General features: G+C 50.7%; 1 protein-coding gene across 1 annotated transcript; it reads right to left on the bottom strand.

Annotated features, from left to right (window-relative positions):
• Positions 1–3,812: 3,812 nt before the first annotated feature.
• Mfsd2a (major facilitator superfamily domain containing 2A) lies at positions 3,813–19,071 on the bottom strand. Its single transcript, XM_041652109.1, has 14 exons — positions 18,813–19,071; positions 17,123–17,254; positions 14,220–14,344; positions 8,844–8,982; positions 8,659–8,737; positions 8,013–8,170; positions 7,482–7,572; positions 7,239–7,360; positions 6,982–7,065; positions 6,531–6,614; positions 6,318–6,430; positions 5,969–6,112; positions 5,700–5,876; positions 3,813–4,263 (listed from the first exon to the last, which is right to left on the bottom strand). Exons 1-14 carry the CDS (start codon positions 18,903–18,905, stop codon positions 4,200–4,202), a joined length of 1,605 nt encoding a protein of 534 aa, XP_041508043.1. The 5' UTR covers positions 18,906–19,071; the 3' UTR covers positions 3,813–4,199.
• Positions 19,072–26,734: the final 7,663 nt, after the last annotated feature.

The raw sequence follows: 26,734 nt of genomic DNA, 5'->3' as shown, positions 1-26,734 counted from the left end.
TTTTAGTTGACACGAGGTCTCATTATATAGCCCAGACTGCCCTTGAACTAGCTGTGTAGATCAAGCTGGCTTAAACTCACAGATCTGCCTGCTCTTCCTCCTGAGTGCTGGGATTAAAGGCATGTGTCACCACACCCAGCTAAAGATTATTTTTCTTAATTTGGATGTGTGTGTGTGTGTGTGTGTGTGTGTGTGTGAGTGAATACCACATGTGTGCAGGTACCAGATAGTCCAGAAGAGGGCAGTGGATCCTGTGGGTGCTGGGACTAACCTGGGTCCTCAGGAAAAGCAGCGAGCGCTCCTAACTGCTAAGCCAACTCTCTCACCTCTAGAATTGTGTATTTCATTTTATTTTTATTTTTTTTTATTTTTTTTAAATAAGAATGGAAAGGAATTTGGGAATCCTGAAAAGGTGTCAGGTATAATTTCATTCCAAGCTTTCTTTCTTTATTATTTATTTATTTATTTTGTATTTTTCGAGACAGGGTTTCTCCGTAGCTTTTTGGTTCCTGTCCTGGAACTAGCTCTTGTAGACCAGGCTGGCCTTGAACTCACAGAGATCCGCCTGCCTCTGCCTCCCGAGTGCTGGGATTAAAGGCGTGCGCCACCACCGCCCGGCTTTCATTTTATTTTTAATTCGTCAGTTTGTTTGTTAATGTGTACTGTGAGGGACACACACCATGGCACACATATGTGGAGGTCAGAGGACAACGTGTGACAATCAGGTCCCTTCTTCCACCATGTGGTTCCTGAGGATCAAACTCAGGCCAGGCTTCATAGCGAGACCCTTTACCCACTTAGCCATCTTGCTGGCCTTACGTCCTGAGATTATGTATTATATTCTGTCGGTTTACTGTGGTTCTCTACCAGAAATTCAAGCTCTGTGCCTGTCCAATGTCTTTAGAGCCTGCAGGTGCATTACGTACGACAGACTCCCTGTAAACATGGAATACTATTTCAGATAAATGACCTGATCTGGACCTTTTTTTTTTTTTTTTTTTTTTTTTTTTAACAATGTGGCCGTCTTGTCCTAATATCCCAGTAGGTGGCGCCAAGAGCACACCTGGTCCTCTGCAGTGGTGGGAGTTGGTGTGGGGGAGGGGGATGTAAATAGTTGAGGGCTAGGCCCTGCGCCAAGACCGGTGGCTGCAGTAATGCGGGATCCAGACCGATGGAAGACAAATAGTGCGTCTTCCAATGGATGAGGAAGCGTGAGAGAGGGAACTGTGAGGGCTCTAGAGGGGCCTGGGTGGCCAGTGCCCCTAGAGGCCATTAGTGAGATTTCTGGATTAAGGCTTTCTGGAATCCTAGATGACTTTCCCTCTTTCACTAGGTTATGTATCCGGTATCTGGCCGAGTCACTCCTGTGAATATAGAAGAGGCTTTTAAAGAGCATGGTACTTTTCTGTGAGCCCAGAACTGAAGAGAAGCACGGGTTGTCAGTTTAAATCTTCATAGGACATTTGGGGAAATACCCAGACAGGAGCAAATTAGAGGGCCCGGAGGAACCAGATCTGGCCTTTTAACCTAAGCATTCTCCAGTCAGCTTTCATTCATCCAGTTCCGCACACCCACCCTCCCATTCTTAGCCACGGGCTGTGTGTGAGAGACCACGCATGCAAGGTCAGGGAGGCAAGGGAAGTGGAGGCGCCAGAACTGCCTAGCGGAGGGAGGCTTGCTGGAACCAAGACCTGTTGGGTGAGCACTGCAGGTAGCAGAGCTGAAGCAGGGGAGTATCTTGGCTCAAGAGGTGGGCTAAAGAAAGGACTCAGATCTCAGGCCGGGGAGGTTGCAGGGCCGCAGAGATCCCCAGGGAGCGCGTGCATGAAGACCCAGGTGGGAAGAGGTCTGAGAAGTGATTGCAGAAATAGAAGAGGAGCAGGCTTACACAAATCATTTTTGTGGGTTTCGGTTTGCAGCGCTGGTGATTGAACACGGGGCCTCCTGTGTGGCAGCCAAGAACTCTACTGCTGAACTATTGGCACGGCCCCAAGTAATAATTGTAGCTATTATTATTGCTAGTGTTTTAAAGATAAGCCTTAGGCTATGGGTGTGGTTCAGTGGCAGGGCATTCTCGAGCTTGAGCAAAGTCCTGAGTTTGATGCCCAGGGGCACCATAAATGAACAAATAAATAAATAAATAAATAAATAGAGACAGACAAGCCTTAGTGGCTACTGGGTAGAATCAAGGGAAGAGAAAACAGGAGTGGGTCTGTGCAAACATTATAAAAATCCCTGAGCAGCGGGGGAGGGAGAAAAATTCCTGAGTACACAGTTGCCCATGGCTCCTGTCTTGTTAGGGAGCCTCTGAAGATGGCAGCTATTTTAAAGGCCGTGGGATTGGCCTAGTAGGATCGAACTTGTCATCAGTAAAGTGACTGGTGACAGATGTTGGAGCCTACAGCCAAACAGTGGACTTAAATCAACCCACCCATTTACTGATGACCTTTGTCAATCACTTAGCTTCCCCAGGCCTTGGCTTCCTCATCTGTAAAACCAGAATAATGGCAACACCTTCCTTGTCGGGAACTCCTGACTAAATGAATTAGTATGTATGAACACGTATAACATAACAGGGCCTATTAGAAACACTTTATGAAGTCAGGCGGTGGTGGTGCACACCTTTAATCCCAGCACTGGGGAGGCAGAGGCAGGCGAATCTCTGTGAGTTCGAGGCCAGTCTGGTCTACAAGAGCTAGTTCCAGGACAGGCTCAGAGAAACCCTGTTTTGAAAAACCAAAAAAAAAAAAAAAAAAAAAAAAAAGAGATAAACACTTTACGAAAATTATTATGTTTATCCATAACCACAGACCCTGAATCCAAGGACAAATCATTTCAGGTCAGGCTCCAAGAAACCCTGTCTTGAAAAACCAAAAACAAACAAACAAACAAACAAATAAATAAAAAGCCGGGCGGTGGTGGCGCACACCTTTAATCCCAGCACTCGGGAGGCAGAGGCAGGAGGATCTCTGTGAGTTCGAGACCAGCCTGGTCTACAAGAGCTAGTTCCAGGACAGGCTCCAAAACCACAGAGAAACCCTGTCTCGAAAAACGAAATAAATAAATAAACAAGGACAAATCAATCCCAACACTTCCCTCAGGGTCACTCCTGGTCCCGCCAGCTTTACTCCGCCAGCTTTACTCCCGTGTTTTCAGAGCCTGACTAGGGTGTGTGCAACCCAGTGGTATGGTAGGGTGACCCTTGTGGACTTGTAAGAGCCAACTATTAATTTCTCAGGAACTTACAAGAGTAACTCGAATTGGCTACCACTACCCAACACCCACACCTGGACACAAATAGTCTCCACCTTTAACATTACTGACAACAGTTATGGGAAGTCTTCAGGGACACTACAGACCCACAACTAATACACCTAGCCCCACAGGCTTGGGTATACACATGGTGACAGACACACATGATTTTTCACACATGGGGACACGGGGAGCAGTGGCTACAGTGCTCAGAGGCTCCCAGAGATGACACGGAGCACCACCGACATCATTCTTTGCCATGTGACTTTAGCCACATCCCTTTCAATGCTAGAGCTTGGGTTTTCATCTTTGATCTTTAAGACAGGGACAAGTCCTGCCACGACACAAGGGCTCCACAGGTCCAATGAGATCACAATGAACTGTGTGGCAAGCCAGCACAAGGCACCTGGGACAGAGTAAATGTCAGCAAAGGCTGCTATCATGCCCTCAGGCGCACTGTCCCATTTCCCTGGCACCTGTGGCTTTGTGAGCCCACGGACTATCTGGGTCACAACAAAGGGCTCCATGGATGGTTAAGAATGGAGATAGAAGCAGGCAGCTTTGTTGTCCAGTTTTTATGAAAATTAATAACATTAATAGCTCACAGACATATACATACACATATCACTATGTACATAGTCATTAAGTTATTAATTAGTCTCTGTATAAAACGTTTCTACATTAGTGTTCTGAGCTAGGCCCAGTCAGTCCTTGACATATTCACAGTTGCAGCCCTTGGGCTTGGCCCTGTGGGCAGGCGGTGAGGAGGTTACAGAGCGACCGTGAGCACAGATGTCCTGGGCCGCTCACCCTCCATCCAGTCCTTGGTCCCTGTCTTGACACAGGAAGAACAGCTGCTCAGTGTGAGGACAAAAAGATCCCGTGCCTCATGCTGCCTGGTGCCCCGGGTCCTTTGTGTGGTAGCTTCAGGTGACGTGTGGCAGGTCCTAGAGAATGCTGGCCAGCTCTGTGGAGTCTGTGTCAGAGCAACCTGAGCTGCTGGCTTCGTCTCTGCAACAGAAAAGACAGGTCAGGGGGGCTGGAGAGATGGCTCAGAGGTTAAGAGCACTGACTGCTCTTCCAGAGGTCCTGAGTTCAATTCCCAGCAACCACATGGTGGCTTACAGCCATCTATAATGAGACCTGGCACCCCCTTCTGGCTTGCAGGCACACGTGGAAGGAATGCTATACACATAATATAATAAATAAATAAATAAAAAATAAATAAATAAAAATTTAAAAAAAAAAAGAAAAAAAAGAAAAGACAGGTCAGGCCAAGCGTTTTGACACTCCTCTGCTGCCACCCGCCTTAGGAATCTTGGCCCTGAAGTCCAAGTCAGCTGTCAGTCTTATGTACACTACAGGAGTTTCCTCATTCCCACTGCCGGCCTGGAAACTTCTGGTGGCTCTTCCTGCCGAGCGAAGGGCACGGCAGACCTCAGAGAGCCAGTGGCTCTGGCTGGCTGGCATGGTGGCATGAGTCACTCCACCTTGCCCTATCACTTCTGGCCACACCGGAGGGCCTGTATGCCAGGAAGGCACCTGAGTACAGGCTGCAACTAGAACACAGGGCAGGGCTCAAAGCCTTATCCACATTTCCTGGCTCAACTTCAATTCCCTTCATATGCAGGATAGGAATCGTAAGAATCTTGCCATGGGAGTGGCTGTCGTATCAGCACCTAGAAGGCAGGGCCAGGTTAGCCTTGGCAACACAACTAGTTTGATGCCAGCCTGAGCTAAGTAAATGAAACCCTGCCTCAAAGCAAACAAATGAACTCAGCTGCCTAGGAATGGGTTTGTTAGAAGGTGGTGGGTAAGGATGGGGTCTGGAGGCACACACTAAACACAAGCTCCTTCAAGACGGGAAGTTTTGTTTGGTTTGAGAGACAGGGTCTCTCTACATAGCCCTGGCTGTCCTGGAACTCGCTACGTAGACCAGGCTAGCCTCAAACTCACAAAGATCCACCTGCCTCTGCTGCCCAGAGTTCTGGAATTAAAGGCGTGTGTCACCAGGCCTGGCCTTTTTCTGTTTGTTTTGGTTTGATTTCGGTTTTCCTAACACAATGCTGGCATTCAGAAAGTGTTGCCTGTGGAGTAACTACATACAAGGCTGTCAGTGTAGTGCCTAGCGTGTAATTAAGAATGATCTGGACCCAGCCATCAGTGGCACAAGTTGAGAACTTAGACTGGCACGTGCACACACACACACACACACATGCACACACATATGCACGTGCACACACACATGCACTGCACACACACATGCATGTGCGCACACACATGCACGCGCACACACACATGCACGTGCACACACACATGCACATGCACACACACATGCACTGCACACACACATGCATGTGCACACACACATGCACGTGCACACACACATGCACGTGCACACACACACATGCACGTGCACACACACACACAAACTCTCCAGCCCTCACCGTAGAGCCTGTAGAGCTTTCTTATTCTGTCGCCGTTTCTCCTCATCGATGGGGTACATCTTGAAGAGCAGCAAGCCCAGGAGGATGAGGATGATGGGAGCCATCGTCACCAGCATCTTCAGTGTAAACTTGACCTGTTCTGGCTGGGAGCAGCCCTGCTTCTTGTACTTGGCAAAGCTGTGGGACCCAGAGGGCAAAGAATGGTGAGGATGGAGTGCCTGGACCTTGACCCTGTCCCCAATCTTGCCCAAAACTCACAGGCCACTCACTCAAGACTGAGGGTAGAGACACCAAGGGAGACTCCAGAGGCGAACTTGGTGAAGAAGACATAGAAAGAAAAGAAGATGGGCTCGGTGCCAGGGGAGTGAGGGTGCTTCAGGTGGAAGTCATCGATGACGTCAGGCAGCATGGACCTACGCCGGGTGAAAGGTGGCAGACATGAGTGACCGCCACCTAGCCGCTAGCCCATATGGTATCCATGGCCATGAGAAGGAACTGCCTTCTGGGAACTTGCAAACCCGCCTCATCCCAGACCCATAGGAGAGCAGGGGGAGAAGCCAGCAGAGCACAATCCCCAGTATGCTGGGGAATAAACTCTATGAGCCTGTATATACCTACCAGGGTAGCAAGAAGGCAGCAGCTACGCTGACACCAGCTGCTATGGCCACCACGTAAGTGACAATTAGATTGCTCTTCATAAGGGCCACCAAGATGAGAAAAGGAACTGCTGACTACAACAGAGAATGAGGAAGTTGGGTTACCTAGGAGGCTCCCGTATGTAACCCCACCACCACCTAACCCAACCCAAACTACCCCTTGAGCCCCACTCACTGAGATCCCAACATAGACAGCTGTCTTCTTGCCAAACCGGGTTAGGAACCACTGCCAGATGGGAATGGTGAATGTGGCCGAGAGCTGTGAGTGACAGAAAAGGTGATGCAGGTGGTTTATTGCTGCAGAGGCCCCCAAAGATGCTCCCAGGTCAGCCACTGGCACTGAGGAAGTTGACGGGCATGTCAGACAGGAAGCCGAGAGCAAGCCATCCTCCTGGCTGTTCATAAATACGAATGCAAAGCTGCACTAAGTTGCTGGCGTCCTTGTTTTTGCTGTACTGGGCACCATAACCACTCAGACTCAAATTCTCCTTTTATAACCATCTCTAAGCGATTGTAGGTGAGGTCCGGGGAAACCCCCCTCACCCCATCATGATTAGGGAGCAGCCTGAAAGTATCCTCCAACTGTCCAAAGACCCATTCATCAGTACCATACGCCCTGTACGCACCATGATGGCCAGGAGGAGGTTCTGGAACTCATTTCGGAAGCCCAAGGTATAGGTGCAGAACAAGGCGAAGTTGCCCTCCACCAGCTGGGGAAGGGGCAGGACAAGGAAATGGAAGGGAGAGGTGACTTGGGGATTCCAGAGACCTTGATGTGTCCCACTCCCTCCTGCCTGCCCCTCAGCCTCACCCCAATCCAAATCCTCTCCAACCCCATCCAATTAGACCTCCTCTCAGGATGAGCATCTCAGGCCCCACTCACCATGAACGCCAGGGAGGTAAAGAGAAAGCCCGCAATGAGCTTGACGTAGGGGCCGTGGCTCATGACCAGCCGGAGGCCCTGAAAGAAGGGCATCGACTCGGCCTGCTGGGCCTCATAGGGCTCTAGGGATCAGAAAGGATAATGAGGAGGAAGCAGAAGTCCCTCCCAAAGACTGAAGACCAGGCAGAAGGGGACCACTGCTCCCTGGGCTGCGGGCTGAACCCTCCGCAGGATGTGTCTCACCTCTCTGCTCCCGCACGCCTAGAACCAGAATGATGGCGCAGATGACGTAGACAGAGGCAATGATCCCTGCTGCCAGCAGGTATGCATTTTGCTATGACATACAGAGACAGGGTCAGTCTGATCTCAGCCCAGCAGCCCCACTCCACGATCTCAGGCCAGGCCTTTCTCCTGTGGGGGCCTCACTGTCTCCATCTGTGGACCAGGGGGGGTCATCCTGGACCTGCTGCTGCTTCCCAAGGCTGGGCTAAGTCCAAGTATACAAAACGTTACACGGCCAGACTACGTAGTGTGTGAGCCCACAGCCCAAGTCTTCCCCCCATCTCTGCAACTCGCTGGGACCCCACACGAGTTACTCAGCCTCCCAGGCTTCACTTTCCTTGTCTATAAAGTGGGTATATGTACATACTATTATTTATATTAACCACATGCCCACAAATTAGTAAACACTAGCTCTATTACTACTTTTAGGATAACTGCAAAGCGCCCCATTTGTTCTCCCCCATCAAAGCCCTGCCCAAGCAGGAGCCTCACCGTTTCTTTGAGGGAGCCGGTGCTCTGTGTGCGATTGACAGCCTCTAAAGCCACTTCAGAGTCGTTCTGGTCCTGAAGGCAAGGTGCTTTGGCTTGGCCCACAATTTGTCCTTGGATCGCCGTGCCTATCACTGTACCCAGCACCTCCACAGTCATCCCTAGACAAGAAAAGGATCTTTTTGGATGTGCCTCAAGGCCCATGGGCCCAGGGAAGAAGGTCAGATGGGAACCACTGTTGGCTCCAGGTCAGTTGGGCTAGGGGACAGGGTGATGACATTTCAATCTACATTCACGGCCTTTTTCTGTGTAACCTTCAGAACAGTCCCTGTATCCCTCTGAGTCTCACTTGAGCAATAAAGGGATTGAAACATTTTTAATATGCTTTTATAGGCTGAGGGATGTAATTCAACGGTTAAGTGACTGCTTAGGAGAGACAAGGCTCTGGGATCAATCCCCGGCATCAAAGAGACAAGGGATGGCAGGAGGGGGGTTTGCCTCCCCCACCTTCCCAGGCACACACACGAGTAGAGCAAAGAGCTGGGCCCACAAAGTACAAGGTGTCTGTGGTGGTAGGCTAGGAGCAGAGCGGTCCAGCCCCCCCCCCCCCCCGCGTGGGCAGGGCCAAGCTGATGGGGAAGGGACTTACTGTAGGCCGTGGCGGAGTCGCGCTCACTCTGATCTGTGCTGATGAACATGGTGAGGGCTGAGTAGGGAACGTGGAAACACTGTTGTAGAAGAGAAGCTCTCGGCCAGTTAGAAGGATGGAGAGACACGCAGAGGCCCCAGGGCTCACCCTTGACTCCTGCCCCTCACCAAGTTACCCACACTCACCGTGACCAGGGTCTCAAAGAGGCAGTAGAAAAGCAGGTACCAAAGGAACCCATGCGACTTTTCCATCCCTAGTGGGAAGTCAGGCACGAACCAGATGAGGAAGTAGGCAATGATGGCCAGGGGAGTGGAGAAGATGATCCTGAGGAAGGAGGGGGTCTGAGCGGAGGCTGGAGAATTCTTTTTTTTTTTTTACCATTATTTTTTTTTATTTTTTTTATTTTTTAAATTTATTTATTTATTAAGGATTTCTGCCTCGTCCCCACAACCGCTTCCCATTTCCCTCCCCCTCCCCCGATCAAGTCCCCCTCCCTCATCTGCTCGAAGAGCAATCAGGGTTCCCTGACCTGTGGGAAGCCCAAGGACTGCCCACCTCTATCCAGGTCTCGTAAGGTGAGCATTCAAACTGCCTAGGCTCCCACAAAGCCAGTACGTGCAGTAGGATCAAAAACCCACTGCAATTGTTCTTGAATTCTCAGTATTCCTCATTGTCCGCTATGTTCAGCTAGTCCGGATTTATCCCATGCTTTTTCAGACCTAGGCGAGGCTGGAGAATTCTAAGAGCTCAAATCTGTTCCACAGGTGCCAATCAACAGAGAAGGAAATTTCAACTCTGAACCTCCCAACCCAGAGCCTCGGGGGAAGAGACTGAAGGCCTTGCCTGAAGGACCAGAGTGGGGCCAAGTTCATGAACCAAAATCCTGAGCAAGGAACTTGAAGGGGTCCGAGAGAAAGGAACATGAGACATATCTTTCCTGATGCGAGAGTCCCTGTGAAGGGGACAGGCCTAGCACCTGTCCTCTACCCTCCACGCTTCATTTGTACCCACACAGGGAAGCTAGAATGGGTGGGCGAGGCCAACTTGTGGTGAAGGAGGAGAGGAGAGCCACGCGGGAGGATTGGACCCAGTCACGGAACTATAAGGAGGGTGGGGACAAATGTCTGGCCTGCATGTGAGTTCGCCTCATCATGAGAGGTTATCAATACCTCAGGCTAGACCAACTTCACAGCATCAGCAGAGTACAAAGGTTAAAAGGAAGAAGGCCTCAGACCAGCTCAGGAGGTAAAAGCGCTTGCTGCCAGGCCTAACCTGATATTTTCCCCTGCAGCATGCACAGTGGAAGGGAAACACAAGTTGTCCTCTGGGCTCCACATGTACCACGGCATGTGCACGTGTAGGCACACATACGTGCACACACACACACACACACACACACACACACATACGTGCGCGCGCACACACACACACTAAATATTTTTAAGAAGAGGAAAGTCCTGTGTTACATATGCTTCTGGGACCCATTTCTGAGTCTGTCACTATAAAAACTTAGTCTTAGGCAAGTTACTTAACTTCTCTGAGAGTCACTTCTTCACATATGAAATGAAAACAAGAAATAGTACACTGCCTACATTCAACATTTGCCCAAGTATTTCTGAAGCTCCATGATGTGCTAAGAACTATTCTGAATGTTGAAGATGTGTCCATGAAGAAAAAGAGTGCGCTGATCTCGCAGAACTCACTCTAGTGGTGAACATAAAACGGCACAGTCAGCCCTAAAAACAAAACTCTTGACACATGCTACAACACAGAACCTTGGCCTTCATAGGTCAAATGAAATAGGACTGTCTCTAAAAAAACAAGTATTGTACAGTTTAACTTATAGGGGAGTCACCAAATCCATAGTTTCATATTCATCCTGCAAGATACGTCAGCTGCTAAGGGTACTTACTGTTCCTAATGACCTGAGTTCAAATTCACAAATCAACTCCTGAAAATTGTCCCCTGACCATCCCCCCCCCATATATCCTCCTTGAACCAAAAAAAAAAAAAAAAAAGGAGGGAGAGAGGGAGGGTTTGACAGATTGACAGGGGGAAGATAACGCAGGGATTACTTTTTTCTTTTTTAAAAAATTTATTTATTTATTAAAGATTTCTGTCTCTTCCCCGCCACCGCCTCCCATTTCCCCCCCCTCCCCCAATCAAGTCCCCATTTCTGGGATTATTTTTTGATGAACTCCAAGTTTTAGTTTGAAAAGAAGAAAAAGTATTAGGATACGCTGGGTGGTAGTGGCGCACACCTTTAATCCTAGCACTCAGGAGGATCTCTGTGAGTTCGAGACTACAAAATGAACTCCAGGACATCCAGGGCTATGCAGAAAAAGAACAACAAAAAATAATGGGTTGGAAGACAGTGATGGTCACACAAGGATGTGGACGTTCTTAATGCTACTTTATTGGACATCTTAAAAGGGCCAAGTAGTGATGCCTCATGACTTTAATCCCAGCACTGGGAAGGCAGAGGCAGGTGGAGCAGGTAGATCTCTGTGAGTTTGAGGCCAGTCTGGTCTATAAAGACAGCCAGGGCTACACAGAGAAACCCTGTTTTGGGACAGAAAAAAAAAAAAAAAGCTGGGCATGGTGTTACAGGACTATAGTACCCACATTCAAGAGACAGAAGCAAAAAGATCATGAGTTCAAAGTCAACCTGGGATACAGAGTGAGATCTCTTTAAAAAAAAAAATGAAGGGCATAGGGGCTATTGGGATAGCTCAGCAATTAGGAGCACTTGTTCTTGTTCCTAAGATTAAATTTTAAATAAGACCTAGATTAAATTTTTTCTTTTTTTTTTTCTCCCATTCAGGTCTTTATTAGGTAGATTAAATTTTCAGCACCCACATGGTTGCTCACAACCATTCATAACTCCAGTTTCCGGAGACCCAGTGTCCTCTTCGGACCTCAGGTACCAGGCACAGGTGTACATGCAAACAAAACACTCATACAGTTTGTGTGTGTGCACGCGCATACGTGTGCTGATGTATTTGGTGTATATAGTCACACACACACATATGTTCGATTTTGCTTTTTCATTTTTTTTTTTTTTGACACAGGATCTCTCTATGTGATCAGGTAGACCTGGCTGGCCTCTCAAGAGGCAGGCAGAAGCAGGTGGATTTCTGTGAGTTTGAGGGCTACCTGGTCTACATAACAGGTAGTAGGGCAGCCAGGGCTACATAGTGAGACCCTGTCTCAAAAACAAAGCAAACCAAGCAAGGGTTGAGCCTGGAGGGGATGGCACATGACTATAATCTGAGCATTCAGTGGGTGAAGAATCAGGGGTTGGAGGCCAGCCTGGGCTACACGGAGGCCAGCCTGGGCTACAGGAACCTAGTCTTCAAGGAACAAAACGAAGATCAAGGCTGTAGAATGTTTGCCTAGCATGTGCCAGGCCCTGCATTTGAGTTCTACCACAAATAAATCCATAAATAGGGTAAATGCTAAGCTTGAGGTTTTTTTCATAGTCTTTATACAGTTAGACAACATATTAAAAGGTGGCAAATGCCATGGAGAAAAGAAAGACGGCTACAGCAGGCTAGAGCTAACGCAGGCTAAAGCTACAGCAGGCTACAGCAGGTATGAGACTTGGGGTGCAGTTCACAGCCGGCTGAGAGGGCAGTAACTGAGAAGGCGTGGATGTGACCAGGGAGTCTGCATTGCAGATCTCTGAGGCAAGTGTGGGCTCAGGCAGGGGACAGTCAGTACAAAGGTCCTTAGGCAGGACCTGTGGGCTGAAGGGCAGTGAGCAAGGAAGATGGAATCAGGAGATAATGTGGAGAAAATGGGACACCTCACAGGCAGATGTAAGGACTTCAACTCTGTGGGTTGAAGTAGGCTCAAGTCTTAAGTAAGTTGACAGAAAAAATGTTGAACAGTACTTGGGGCATTAAGTGTTTGCCATGATCATTTCAGGAGGGCTCAACAGGAGAAGTGGCCTTCGGGAAACTACAGGCCAGAGCCACAAGTGGGCAATGCCTGGTAATGACTTCATCTCAGTCTCTCAGTGTGACCCTGCTGACGGGGTCTCACGGGTGGCCTTAGGAAGTTCTGGGGAAAGGAATGTCAGCATTTCGGTGGTTTGCAGGAGGGGTTTTGGAGTAGGAACTGCACTAACCTGGGAGGAGACCCAGCTAGGGCTAACACTAACCAACCGGCTCAGACCCAGCCTCTTTCTGGTCTCTGGGCCTGAGCAGATGCAATCTGGGAGGAATGCAAGGGCCTCTCAGCCTATGAGCCACCCCACGCGTTTCTGACTCTCACCCAGGCACTTGCTACCCAGACAGCAGCCTAAGGGGTTTCCAGCAACTTTCCTGGAGTAGCTGTCACAACTGACCAAGCAAAAGTCCTCAGGTCTCCCTCTCACAGGGAGGCCTTGCTGGCCCTCCTCCTCTTTCCACCCCATCACTTCGCCTCCTCAGAGAACAGGGCTCCTCCTCAATCTTCCCCAAACACTCCATCCTCCTAGGCAGGCAGCTGAACAGCAATGCCCGCCTAGGAACCCGATTTGACTGCGAGTGACCCTGTGCTGTGCGGCAGCGCATCAGACAGCGGCTTCCTATTGGCTGGGCCTCATGAGGCGATGTGGGAGCAGGGCCCCGCCTTCCACCAGCTGCCAGGAGGCCGGCATGGGGCCAAGTCTCACAGGCTGGCGCTCAGGGCTCCCTGAGCAGTTTGCCCAGGTAAAGAAGGCTCTCCTGCCCTCCTCTCCAGCCCCTTGGCCATGAGGTCTGGATCAAAGGCTCCAAACTGGGCTTCTGCCAGGGGCTGGCAGGATTGGGGTGGGTGGGGGGCCTCGTGGGAAAGGAAACTGTGGAGGTGCAGAAGCTGCTGGAAGAGCTTTGAAGGCCGGAGACCAGGTATGGGCGCCCCTGGGGCAGGAAGGCGCCCACTTAAGCTTGGATGGGCTGGAGATGAAAGGGGTACACCCCCCGCCCCCTGAAGCAGGATGTCCTGGAGGGAACCAGAGCCCCGGCTTGGCCTGTCTTGTGCGTCTCCACCGCTGTCTGATCTATGGTAACTGCCTCCCACAACTTGCCCCACAGGCTGAATCTGGCTCCGCGATTCCATTCTCAGAATGGCCCCTACCCGTGCCCTACCATTAACCACCCTGGAGGAATGTCAACTTGTATATCAGTACCTGCCCGGCACTCTTTTGAGTGCTTTCCCTATTAAAATCCTCACCATACCTCTGTTTTACCTTAGGATCAGAGATGTTAAGTAACTTGCTCATGACAGCACAGCTGTTGGTCATGAAGCTGCCATTCAAACCCAGGCAAGCTCCTGACCGGTCTAAAGACCTACTTCTGCCGCTATAGAAGTGCCGAGTGGGAGAAAGAAATGAGGGTTCCACCTTCACCAAAATAACTGGCTGGGTGTCCCAGTGTCCATGTCTGGGGCCGCTAAGGCCTCAGCCTGGGCTTTCGACACCTTCGAGCTTTTGTGTCCTTCCTTCCGCTCAAGCCCCAGACTGTGACAAGAGACAGGACCTAGGGCCAGAGAGCGAAGCCTGGCCTTCAGCACGTGGTAGGAGCGTCTCTACTTACCAGGGCATGAGGCGGCCCAGGCGGGTCCAGGAGGACTTGCTGATGCAGAAGCCCACCAGAGGGTCAGTGAAGGCATCCCAGGCTCGGCCCACGAAAAGGATAATGGAAGCAGGGAGTGGGTCCACCTGCCACGGGGAAGAGGACAGAGAAGAGTCATTCACCTCAGCGGGGCTTCCCTCAGTGCCACAGCCAGGCCGTCAAGACCTGCTCCCACCTGCAGCCTTTAACATTTCCACTCAACCCTTTCTCTGTGCAGCCCTGGCTGTCCTGGAACTCGCTCTGTACACCAGGCTGGTCTTGAACTCAGAGATCCACCTGCCTCTGCCTCCCGAGTGCTGGGATCAAAGGCGTGCACCACCCAGTTTCACTCACGCTCTTAATAGTGACAGAGGCGGATCCAGAGGTTTAGCTCAGTGGTAGCATGATTGCTTGCCTAGAATGGATGAGGTGTTGGGTTCAATTCCCCCACACTGTAAAAAACAATGACAACAGCAGCTGGGCATAGTGGTGCATGCCTTTAGTCCCTGCATCCCGTGGTCAGAGGCAGGCAGATCTCTGTGAGTTCAAGGCCAGCCTAGTTTACTAGTGAGTTCCAGGACAGTCTACATAGAGAGATCCAGTCTCCCAAAAGCAAAATAATAGTAATAATAATAACTAATAATAATGATGGTGATGACAATAGCATCTCTCTGGTAATTGTATTATCAAAGTAGGACGGTTTGAAGCATTTCTGGATCTTTCCTTCCTTCTGATGTCAGGGCTGCAGAGATGGTTCAGTGGTTAAGAGCATTGACTGTTCTTCCAGAGGACCACAGTTCAATTTCCAGCACCTACATGGCAGCTAACAACTGTCCATAACTCCAGTTCTAAGGGGATCATCTGGCACCTTCTTCTGGCCTCATGGGCACTGAACACACATGGTACCCAGAAGTGGTACATAGACATTCATCCAGCCAAAATACCCATCCACATAAAAAAATCTCACCTAACAGAATGAACACAGAATCATTTCCTTCCTTCCCTCTCACAGCTCTGAGCCCTGACCCCTTGATGACAGAGCTAGTATGACTGGGCAATCACAGTGAGCCTCAGTTTCCCCAGCTGCATAAGAGTTATGGGTTGTAGTGTATTTTATGAGGTCAGGCTTTATCCTGGGTATGGTAAAAGGAATCGATAGGTGCTTTCTTCATCTTCTTTTTAAGAATTCATTTTGGGCCGGGCGGTGGTGGCGCACGCCTTTAATTCCAGCACTCGGGAGGCAGAGGCAGGTGGATCTCTGGGAGTTCGAGACCAGCCTGGTCTACAAGAGCTAGTTCCAGGACAGGCTCCAAAGCTACAGAGAAACCCTGTCTCGAAAAACAAAAACAAACAAACAAAAAAAAAGAATTCATTTTGTTATTTTAAATCATGTGATTGTGTGTGTGTAGTGGGGGTGCTGTATGAATGAATACAGGAGGCCAGAGGTATTGGATCCCCTAGAGCTGGAGTTATAGGCAATTGTGGCTGTGAGTGGCCTAGCATGGGTACTCACAACTCAGGTCCTCTGAAAAAAGCAGTAAGCCCTTAACCACTGAGCAGTCTCTCCAGTGACTTCCCCACCGTGACACTGCATGTGTGCGTGCGTGTGTGTTGTGCATGTGCGTGTGTGTGTGTGTGTGTGTAAGGGGGGCAGTCTCCTTTGTAGTCCTGACTAGTCTAGAACCTGGTAAGTAGACCAGGCTGGGCTCTCACTTGAAGGATCCTCCTCTTGGTTCTCCCTTCCCAGTGCTGGGATTGCAGATGCTTGTCACTATGCCTACCTTATAGATGCTTTTTAGAAAGTGGCTGATCACCTCCAAACACTCTAGGTTCTAATACAGAATTTCCGGTTTCAACCTCATCCATAAAACCTTGATTGATTGATTGATTGGTTGGTTGACTTTTCCTTTGTTTTTGAGACAGGGTCCTGGGCTGGTTCTGAAATCCCAATCCTCCTGTCTCGGCCTCCTCCTAACCTAAGTGCTGGGGTAACAGGCTTGTGCTGCCATGTCCAGTTGTTATAACCCTGCTCTGGAAAGCTGGCAGCCTTCCTGAACTGTCACCCCACTTACTCTAACCCCACTTTATGCTCAACTGCAGGTTCCTCTTATTTATAACCCCCTTAGGGCCCAGCTATGGGAACTATTTGAAACCTAGCTACTGAATGGGTCTTCTGTCCTTTCTGGGGCTCATTGTTCCACACCTGCAAACGGAAACGAATATGCACTAATATGTCTCACTTGCCCAGGGATGCTACCCAGAAGAGAGCCAGCGAGGGCACCCTGGAGCCATGGTTACTCAGTCTCCCACTCTCTCATCCAGACAGGGTGAATTCTTTGGATGCCAGGCTGCTGGCCAAGGCTTCTCAAATACACACAGTAGCCCTGCTTCTTCCGATGAGACTCCAAGTACGGGGGCACATTACATATGCCCGCACCTTCAGGTTTTCCTACCCACCACGAAGCTGCCACTTCTCAGGTGAGGGTGGGATACAGTTCTTCCAAGAGCCTGGCAACACCCACTAAAAACCCTGAGCCAAGCCAGCTGACTGTCTTCCAGCCAGGGACATGGTGTGCCAGTCTCTTCTAAGAACAGCGTCACCAACGGGTCCCATTCTCCCTCACTGCCGCTGCTTAGTCCTCCAGGCTCTCTTGCTCCTGCCAGGCAAGGACGAGTTGCCAGCTGTGGTTCCTGGGGCAGAAAGACTCCCCTTCCTGGACACTTCCTAAAGCCTTCTTTCTCATCCACTGGGGCCCTGAGTGGCAGCCAAGGAACACGATCTGGTCCTGTTTTGCCAACGGAGAAAACTGGGTGAACCTACCAAGAGGAGCCTACCACTTCCCACCTCTGCATATTGGAGGTGCCTAGGCCCTCAGGACACTCACCTTAGCCACATCCAGCAGGTAGATCTGCAGGAAGAACCCCAGGGCACAGCCTGTCAGCTGGTAAGGGGCCCCTCCAACTGCATAACAAAGCTTGTTGCAAATGGACAATTGTTGCTTCTTCTTTGGTTCCTTCTGGGGAGAGAAGGAAAGACTGAAAATATGCTCAGGATTCTGGTCTCCAACCTAGAAGGTGCCAGAAGCACACAGCCCTTTCTCCAGCCAACTGGGCCAGGAGGAACGGCTCCACCTTGGGAAATCCCACTTCCCCTACCCCAGAGGAAGTTGCCCTTAAGCGCAGACTCCCCCACCCATCTCCAGACTCTGAGAAAAATTGTTACCCTCCATCTTTAAGGATCTTCTTCCTGACCAGGTGTGTTGTTACATGCATTTAATCCCAATACTTGGGAGGCAGAGCCGGACAGGTAGGTCTCTGAGTTTAAGGGCAGCCTGTCTAAGGAGCGAGTTCCTAGACAGTCAGGACTACATAGAGAAAACCTGTCTCAAACAAACAAACAAATACAAGAAAATCTCCTGGGCCCTCAGTCCTTGCTCCCTTCCAAGTTACTCAGAGAGAGCATGTTGAAGCAGTGGACCAGTTCCCACCCTGCACTAGCTGCCACAACCTGAAAATCCTCTTGCTGCCAAAAGCAGCCTGAGCCCAGCCCAGGCTCCCTCCCCGACACCCCTCAAGAATCCACCTGCCTACTGGGTGAGGACACCAAGGCTGCGGGGAGGCCCCAGTCGAACCATTGCAGCCACAGCTGTTCCTTCCATCTGTCCCAAAGTTCCCAGGTCCCTGCAGACAGTCTTTAGCTCCAGGCAAACCCTTGAGCAGTCCTACCCTCCGGCTCCCTGACACAAACCCATTCCAGCTCCTAGGGGACCTTGGAGAGGGGTGGAAAGGGCTCCAGGTGCAGGGCTCTGCCTTCTCCAGGCAGAGCACTAGGGGAGGCTGAGGTTGCCCGGGGAAAGTAGAGATTACTCATACATGGTAACAGCATAATTGCTCACTGGCTCCTTCCAAGATCAGTTAATAAAATTAAAAGGAAAAGTTAGGCACCTCCCAAGGAGATCTATTGTCAGCGATCCTTTTCCTGGGGCCGCATGGTTTCACCGGGGTGGTTAAATAGATCCACAGAGCTGGCACCCGTCAGAGTCGAGAGACAAGCGACAAGCAATGAACGCTGTGCGTGTTGAACGCTTAGAGTCACACAAACGCTTTCGGTATGCGGCTCCTTTAAGAGCAGAGCCCTTGTTCTTATGAATGAACTTGAGTGGCCCTTCTCAGAGTTAAAACGTGAGAGTAGAGGGGGCGGCGGGGGTGGGGGAAGAGATCGAGAACGAAGGGGACTCTCAAATTTTGGGGATCTCCCCAGATCTAAGGAGAGGAACAGAGTGGCCCAGCACAGGAGAACCTAGAGCTCTAGGGAGAGCCCCACGCCATGTAGAGTTGCCGCCGCTCTTGGCGCAAACCCAGCGTAGGGGTGAGCAAAGGGGCTATATATACAGACTTTCTCCATCACTCCCCGGTTCCGGAACACCCCTTGGACTTTCTTCTTTTTCCAAGTCTCACTGTACCCTGTTACACCCCCCTCCCCTCAGTGTCCCAAAGACCAAGCCTAATCTCAGACGCCCCTGTGCCCACCTCTCGGTCTGCCCACCACCCTTTACCCTCCTCTCGGCACCTCACCTTCACCTGGACCGGCCGTTCACTGGCTTGGAGGATGCCGGTGGGGAGCAGTCCCGCCGCGGAACCGCTCTCGGCGCCCTCTCCTTTGGCCATGACCCGCGGGCCACGCCGTCTGGAACCGGGACGCCGGGATGCTCCTGTGTTCTGACGGCCCGCACTCTCCTGGGGCTCCCCGTTGTAGACGCAGCCGCAGCTACCAGCACGCTCGTCAGCACTGAGTAAACTGCGAACGCCGGCAAGGAAAACTGGCGTGCCCCCTCCGCGCCTCTTAAAGGTTTGGTCCTGAAGCCTCCAGCCAATCCCCGCACGAGCCTGCCCTACTCGTCTGGCGGAGCCTAGCTGCACAGCCACGTTCTCAAAGCCGGCATCCGGCAACGCGTGCTCCTAACCATCTGAGCCAGGCTGAGACACCCACCTGACTCGCCCAAGGAAACTGAACCCCAAGGCTGAAAGTGACCTGCCCGAGGTCCCCCAGAGTGAGTTCTCCCCGAGTCGAGCCTGCTAGCCCATAACTTTTGAACCCCGATGCCCCCCCCCCCTTTAACAAGCGGGAGTCAGGTGGCTTCTCCCTTCCCCCAAACCTGAAGTCATAGGCTGTAACTTCACTATCAATGTCCCTCTTTTATATCTCAAGATCTCTCATTCCTTCTTTTTACCTGTGATATTTAGGGAACCTTTTTCAACGGGACAGGAAAATTTGCCAGCTCAGTGGCTGCCCTTTCCAGCAAGGAAGCTATGAAGTTCTACGAAGAAGTCAGGGCCACAGCAGCCTTTTATGGATAGCTTCTAAGAGGCTTGACACGATTTCATTGGGTGCTCATGAACTCCATCTGAGGGTGGTACTATTATTAACCCCATTTTACAGCCGAGGAAAGGGGGACCACAGAGAAGAGCAGCAGCTGTTATGACAGAGTGTACAGGCCAGGAAGGTTTTGTCCAGTTCCTGAGTCTGTGCTCATGACTCTCCTGTTCTGCTCCTCAGTATAAATTACAGAAGGCTGAACTGGGTATATGTGCTCCCAGACAGGAAGCCCTGGGAGATACAAGACTCCAACAGCCCTCTGTGTCGGGGGGGGGGGGGGGGGGGGGGGGGGGGGAAGGAAGCTCTGAGAAAGAGAATACAGAGGAATGTGGTCCTTGAAAGAAAGGAGGACCTTCATCTAAACAGGCCAAGCATAGCTGCCAGCAAAGAATGGCCTTTTCTTCCACCTTTGCTAAAACGTCACCCCAGGCTTCCCAGATCCCCAGCAGCCTGGGTGAAGTCCAGCTCTCCTTCATCAGTGAAGTTACTGCTGAGATTCTCAGAGGCCGCTTACACAGGACCTGTGTTTCTCCATGCTGGGCTCCTTTTCTTCTTCTTCTTCTTCTTTCTTTTAATTCAAATTGCAGGGAAGAGATATTGAGATCTGACTCCCCCACGATGACCACGGCACACTCCCTGGTGTGCCCTGACCAATCCCATCTGGGCACATCACTGTACAGAAACAAACAGTGTAACAGTGAAGACCCTCAGAAGGCGTGGATAGGACTTTATATCCTCACTGTGAGCTGTGTGTCACTAACATGTCCCATAAGAAGGCGTGGATGGGGCTTTGTGTCCCTGCTGTGAACTGCGTGACACTACCCTGACCCATCAGAAAGCATGGAACCCTTTCTATGTCCCCACGGTTTTGTTTTTTTGTTTTTTGTTTTCTTTTTTGTTTTTGGTTTTCTGAGACAGGGTTTCTCTGCAGCTTTGGTGCCTATCCTGGAACTAGCTCTTGTAGACCAGGCAGGCCTCGAACTCACAGAGATCCGCCTGTGTCTGCCTCCCAAGTGCTGGGAGGAAAGGCATGTGCCACCACAGCCCAGCCCATGTTCCCCACTGTGAGCTATGTGTCACTACCCTGTCTCTCTTCCCTGCTCTAGTCTTGATTTGGCTAAGGAGTTCTCTCTGATCCCTCCCAGCCCTAAATTCTTCCCTGCCTTGAATCACAGCATTCCATAAACGATCTGAATCACCAGGCCAGAGCATGCCCTCCTTGCAAATAAAAACTCTATCTCTTTTACTTCCACATCCCACTAGACTCCAGGGAGTGAATGTGCAAAGACCAGAGGAGCCCATTCAGAAAAGCCACAGCGTCTTAGTGCACCAGCTATCCAGCCGACCCTGGGCATTTCTGTTATCCTCCCTGTGTACAAAGTAGGGACCTGCCTAATAGGGTTGTTTGGGGGCTATGACAAGAAACTGTACAGGAAGCATTTAGCGCTAGAGATTGGGAGCTGAGGCTGGGCTGGTCCCCTCCTGGCCTGATTCCAGTCTGTCAGTGTAGCAGCGCTAAGATTCCAGATATGGCCTGACCAAGCCAGCACAATAGGCCTATTATGTCCCCCAGTCTGGACACGACACATTGTTAATGCAGCCTAAGACTGCTAGGCTTCAGAGCCTTCTCTCCCATGACTAGGTCCCATCAGGTTACGGTTAACTAAATCATTCAGACCCTTTGCACCAGAGCTTGGGGTCAAGTCGCTTCACCATCCTCTACTTCAGGCTCTCGGCGGAAGAATGTCATCTCGCTTATTTCAGCTTGCAGAAATTGTTTTGGACTCCGGCTCTATGGCCCACGATTTTCTTCCACTCTAAATTTAGGTCCAGCTTGCCCTTACAACTTCAGTTCTGTCCATATTGGTCAGGACAGAGCCCGGTAACGCAGCGCTAGAGACACTCATTCACCATGAGCTGAGTCAGGGCAGCTCTAACACAACAATTCCCAAGTACCACACACCCGCCAGGCACGGGGCAAGCCTGTCCTGGAACTAGCTCTTGTAGCCCAGGCTGGCCTCGAACTCACAGAGATCCGCCTGCCTCTGCCTCCCGAGTGCTGGGATTAAAGGCGTGCGCCACCACCGCCCGGCTGAGTGAGTATATGAAGATCAAATGGGAATGCTTAAAATAGTGAGTGTGACATACTGGAAGCCAGTGGTTTTCAACTCGTGGGTCCTAAGCCCTTTGGGGGGGGGGTCACATAGCAGATATTCTGAATATCAGATACTTACATTGCAGTTCGTAACAGTAGCAAAATTACAGTTATGAAGTCACAACAAAATCATCTTATTATTGGGAGTCGCCATGCCATGAGGAACTGTGTGGAAGGGTCTCAGCATTAGCAAGGTTGAGAACCACTGCTGTAAGCACTTTATGAAGGGCTTCATTGTGGCTGTTGTTGTCGCCCCTATTTCTATACTGGGCCAAACCTCACTAAGCCAGGCTCTTTTCGCCTAAGAGATAAAATTTGCATCTAACCAACCAGCTGTGTATCTTTAATCCCAGCACTCAGAAAGCAGAGGCAGTCAGATAGATCTCTGTGAGTGTAAGGCCAGCCTGATCTACACAGACAGGTCCAGGACAGCCAGGGCTATAGAAAGACCTTGTCTCAACAAGAAAACCTGTTTCTGTTGTAGATGGTTGGGGGCTAGATTACATCTAATGACTCAAGATGGTGTTTCTGGCCCAGGAGGATGCTGCCAGGGCAGGTTAGCAGGAGTTGGTACTTGCACGTATTTGTGGAGGGCAAGCGTCGCTGAATGCCATTGCTGCGCTCCGTCACTTAGTGGTGAGATTGATCTATAGTGCCAACCTGTCAGATCTAGGACCCTGACTTCTGGAGACGTCAAGCCCACGCTTTGCTCAACAACTCACTCGCAAATTTACATCCTGTGTGGAGATGCTGTAGGGAGCTGGCAGGTCCTGGAGCAAGGACTTCCTGGAGTAACTGCCCGTTTCTGATCTTGTCCCTTTGTCCCATGAAGAGGAGGTGGGGCCAGAAAATTAGAAGGAGGGAACTTTGAGGGTCCCGAGAGAGGCTCCTTGGAGAGGAAGTGTCTTAGGGCCCTTGAAGTCACTTGAGGCTGCTTGTTCCTGGAATATTGGTTAGGTAATTGTGGATCAGGAGAGGCCTCAAGACTGATCCACCTGTTCTCATGAGGCCGTGGACCACTGCACAGGAACACTGTCTGAGCTGGATGACAGGTAATTCTAACCCCCAGTTCTCAGGGAACTGAGGGATGTGGAGAGTACACGGGGATTCTGTGGGACAATTGGTGCCCCTGCTTCCAACTAGTGCCTGGGGGGGGGGGTCTTCTCAGTCTCCACTGTCACAAGTTCAAAGTTCCTGTCCCCAGACAAAAGAGACAGTCCTACTCCCACTGCTGAGGCAATGTAAAGATGAAGGAATAGCAGAAGCTGGAAGATGTCACCCTTGGCTCACAAGGCCACGCTCAGCCCCACAGTGCTGGGGAAGCTGCAGTGGTTTGTGCCAAGCTACAGATGTCCTCAGGGCTCATGAGATCAAATGAGGAGCTCCTTGAGCAAGAGCCCGGGCAGGTAACATCAGGAGAGAGGGTGAGGATTAGTGCCCGAGCAATACCTCTCCCTTCCTGGCTAGCCGGCATGGGCCCTCTTCATGCTCACACCATGTCTCTGCAAGGAGTCCCTGCCCTACTTTGATAGCCTTGGCCCATTCATAATTGGAAGAGCCTAGACTCAGGTTAATTGGATAGGCAGGAACAGAGCTTGCCTGGAGTTCCTGGAGTCCTACCCACTCTTTGGGCTTCCTTTTTATCCCTCCGAACAGATAGCTGTTTGCCATCTCCAGCTCATAAAAGGCATGCCAGGACCTTTTATGATAATGTTTGATCTCATCCATATTGATTAAAGGCAAGAAGAGATAATCGCGTAGCTGGGACCCATCTAGGTTCGCCGGGTTCCGTCACCGGTTACATATGTGATTTGGGGCAGGTCACAGCTTCTCTAACGCTTCATGTATCTCATCTGTGCTTCTGCTTCATGGTGCTATCCTGATGATCTAGAGAGACAACGTGTGTGTTCAAAACAAACTTTACCGGTCGCAACATATGGTAGCTTCTTTGCTTTACTGTCAAGATGCATGCATGCCTTTGATTAGTAGGCACTGGGAGAACAAACTTCTTACCATGTTTTGAATTGTAGAACTTAATGCACAGTGGCCTCGCGTGCTGTGAGTGGGTGGGTGGACGGAGGTAGGAGGGGTGTGGGCGCTGGAGAACACGAAAGGATGCTTAAAGGAAGCAGGGTGGCCTTGTGGGTACAGTCATGGAAGCCTTCTTTGAGCCAGCAAGGAGATGAACAAAGTATGGTCCATCTTGTCTTTTCAGAGATCACATCTAGTTGTGGAGGGAGATACAGGTTGAATATATCCATGTGGTAGGACCAAGGCCTGGAGAACTCTGTCTGGGTGCCCACACTTGAGAACCCCAGATTCCGTTTGAGGGATAGAGGTCTCGAAAGGCTTCCTGGAGGAGGTAATGACAGAGCTACGTGCTGGAGGCTGAGGCGAGGAAGTAGGATGTGAGGGAACGCCTGGGACGCAGAGGCATGATGGGGTCCGAGAGTGCGGGAGTTTGAGCAGGTTGCACTGGCTAGTGTGGAGATTGGTGGTCTCTGAAGCTGCAATGGCAGGACCTTTGCCTCCTATCCTACAGACAGAGGGGAGCCCCAGGAAGAACGCTAAGCAGAAGAGTGAAGTGACCGCAGCGGCAAAGGGAGGATTCCCATGCAGAGAAGGCATGTTTGGGGCCTGAGCTGGGGGATGGTGACTGCTGCTGAGCCTCAGTTGTGTACTTGGTGAAGACACTTGCTCCTCTTCCTCAGACTCTCATCCCAACCTCCCAGACGTCAGTGGCAGCATGTCAGTCCCTCTAATTCAAGTTTTCTTCTGTTTTCTTTTTGCCTTTTTGAGACTGGGTTTCCCTGTGTAGTCCAGAAACTCACCCTGTGGTCCAGGCTGGCCTTAAATTCACAGAGATCCTTCTGCCTCTGCCTCCCGAGTGCTGAAACTAAAGGCGTGCGCCACCACTATGCCCACCTCAATTCTTAATAATAATCAGAAGATTAAAAAAAATCTGAATAAGACGGTGGTCGTGCACACCTTTGATTCCTCCAGCAGAGTCAGGCAGATCTCTGGAGTTCGAGACCAGCCTGGTCTACAGAACAGCCAGGGCTACACAGAGAAACCCTGTTGGCCTCCAACTCACAGAGATCCGCCTGCCTCTGAGTTCTGGGATTAAAGGCTGCACCACCACACACAGCCTAAAGTTGGACTCTTAAATCTGGAGTTAAAATGGGGCCTGGCAAACCTGGCAGTGGTGGTGCACGCCTTTTAACCCTACACCTTTAACATGGAGGCAGAGGCAGGCAGATCTCTGAGTTTGATGCCAGCCTGGTCTACAGAGCAAGTTCCAGGACAACCAGGGCAACATACACAGAGAAACCCTGTCTCAAAAAAACAAACAAACAAACAAAAACAAAAGATGGGGCCTGGCCTGGGTTCTAGGTTTGGAGGTGTGTTCTGAGCTGAAATCAACTGCTTTGCTCTGCTTTAGCTTTGGTCTGAATTCTAGGGCTTTCTGAACACCAGGCCTTGAGTCTGTGAGCTGGATTCAGCTTAAGACTGAACATAAAATCTGAGCCTTGGTCTTTGGCTTGGGCTGGACTTTGGGCCTGGTCCAGGTGGTTCTCCAAGTTCTGCAAGCTGGGTCCTGGGCTTGAGACTTTGAACTAGGGTTGGGCCGGCTTGGGCTCTGGGTTCTGGGCTCCTAGTTGTATATTATTAGCACTGGGATGTTTTTGAGATCTGGGCTCTGGGTCTCATCTCTAGATGAACTCAGGGGCTGGGCAGGGTTCTAGACTGAGATAGTTAGCTGTAGTCTCTGAAGTGCAGTTTATGTTGGTTATAGCAGGGTACTCCTGAAGGGAGCAAGGCCTCTCACCCCACTCCTCTTGGGAGCTCAATCTTGCTCCTATTGGGACAGTGGAGCCAAGCGAAGGTACTACTAGGTTCATTGAGCTGCCAGAAGGAAGTAAAAGGTAAGGGTAGGGCAAGTGGCAAGTGGAATGTTCTCGGGTGATCAGAGACCATCCTGCCTGCTGTCGAAACCCTTCCACTAAGCAGAGAATACCCTCTAGCCACAGTGGGGTTAAAGCTTTCGGACTTCACAAGCGTCTATTCCCAGTGCCTACTCATGCCTGGATCACTTCTCCCTTGTAACAGACGTGTGTGTTGTGATGTGCATGCACACCTGAAGATGCACTTAGGCACACACATGGGAGTCAGAGGACAACTTTGGGTGTCACCTTCCATCTCATTTGAGACAGGGTCTCTGCTGTTCACAGTTCTGGGAGGCAGGTTAACAGGGCAGTTTCTTGTCTCTGCCTACCATCTCGCCACACGAGCACTGGAATGAGAGGCACATGTCACAGTGTCTGGCTTTCTGTAGGTTCTGGGTTTCGAGTTCGAGTCCCATGCTTACACGGCAAGCCCTTTACTCCTCCTAGTCCCACTCGTGTTTATTCCCTTGGCTGTCCCCTTCCACCTTTCAGGTGCTTCAGGGGTGCCTGCCCAGTGAGATTCCCCTGCTGGTCCTGTGCACTCTCTTCCTTCACAGTGACTTCCAGGGGTTGGAGAGCCGGCCTCTTTGCTTACCCTACACGTTCACTTACCACCTCCAGGGCAGGAACCCAAGGCAGCCAGCTTCATCGACATGACAGGAATTGCTACAGGGAAAATGTTATTAATAAGAGATTTCAAACTGTGCATGTCAGCCGGGTGTAGTGACACACACCTTTAATCCCAGCACTTGAGAGGCAGAGGCAGGTGGTCTCTGTGAGTCTGAGGTTAGCCTGGTCTACTTAGTGAGTTCCAGGAAAGGTAGGACTTCGTAGAGAGGCCCTGTCTCAAAATAAACAAAAACAAACAAATTGCAGGCATCATTCCTCCCTAAGGGGGTTACAGCAGCATCACCTGCTCAGTTTTTCACAGCTGTCTTTTTAGGGGTACACTCAGTTCCTAACTTGATCCACCCCGCTGTCCCAGATCCTCTTTACAGTCCCGGGAAGATACCACGGT

Source organism: Microtus oregoni, unplaced genomic scaffold, assembly GCF_018167655.1.
Source record: "Microtus oregoni isolate MIOR12 unplaced genomic scaffold, Mior012 000005F_ref0000423, whole genome shotgun sequence".
NCBI classification, from domain to species: Eukaryota; Metazoa; Chordata; class Mammalia; order Rodentia; family Cricetidae; genus Microtus; species Microtus oregoni.
This window is presented reverse-complemented; position numbering and strand designations above follow the sequence as displayed.

Coding starts and splice junctions, on each gene's coding strand:
- Mfsd2a (XM_041652109.1), bottom strand. CDS start 18,905: ATGGCCAAAGGAGAGGGCGCCGAGAGCGGTTCCGCGGCGGGACTGCTC. Junction 8,738..8,843: donor TCTTTGAGACCCTGGTCACG/GTGAGTGTGGGT, acceptor CTTCTACAACAG/TGTTTCCACGTTCCCTACTC. Junction 7,573..8,012: donor CCGGCTCCCTCAAAGAAACG/GTGAGGCTCCTG, acceptor TGTATGTCATAG/CAAAATGCATACCTGCTGGC.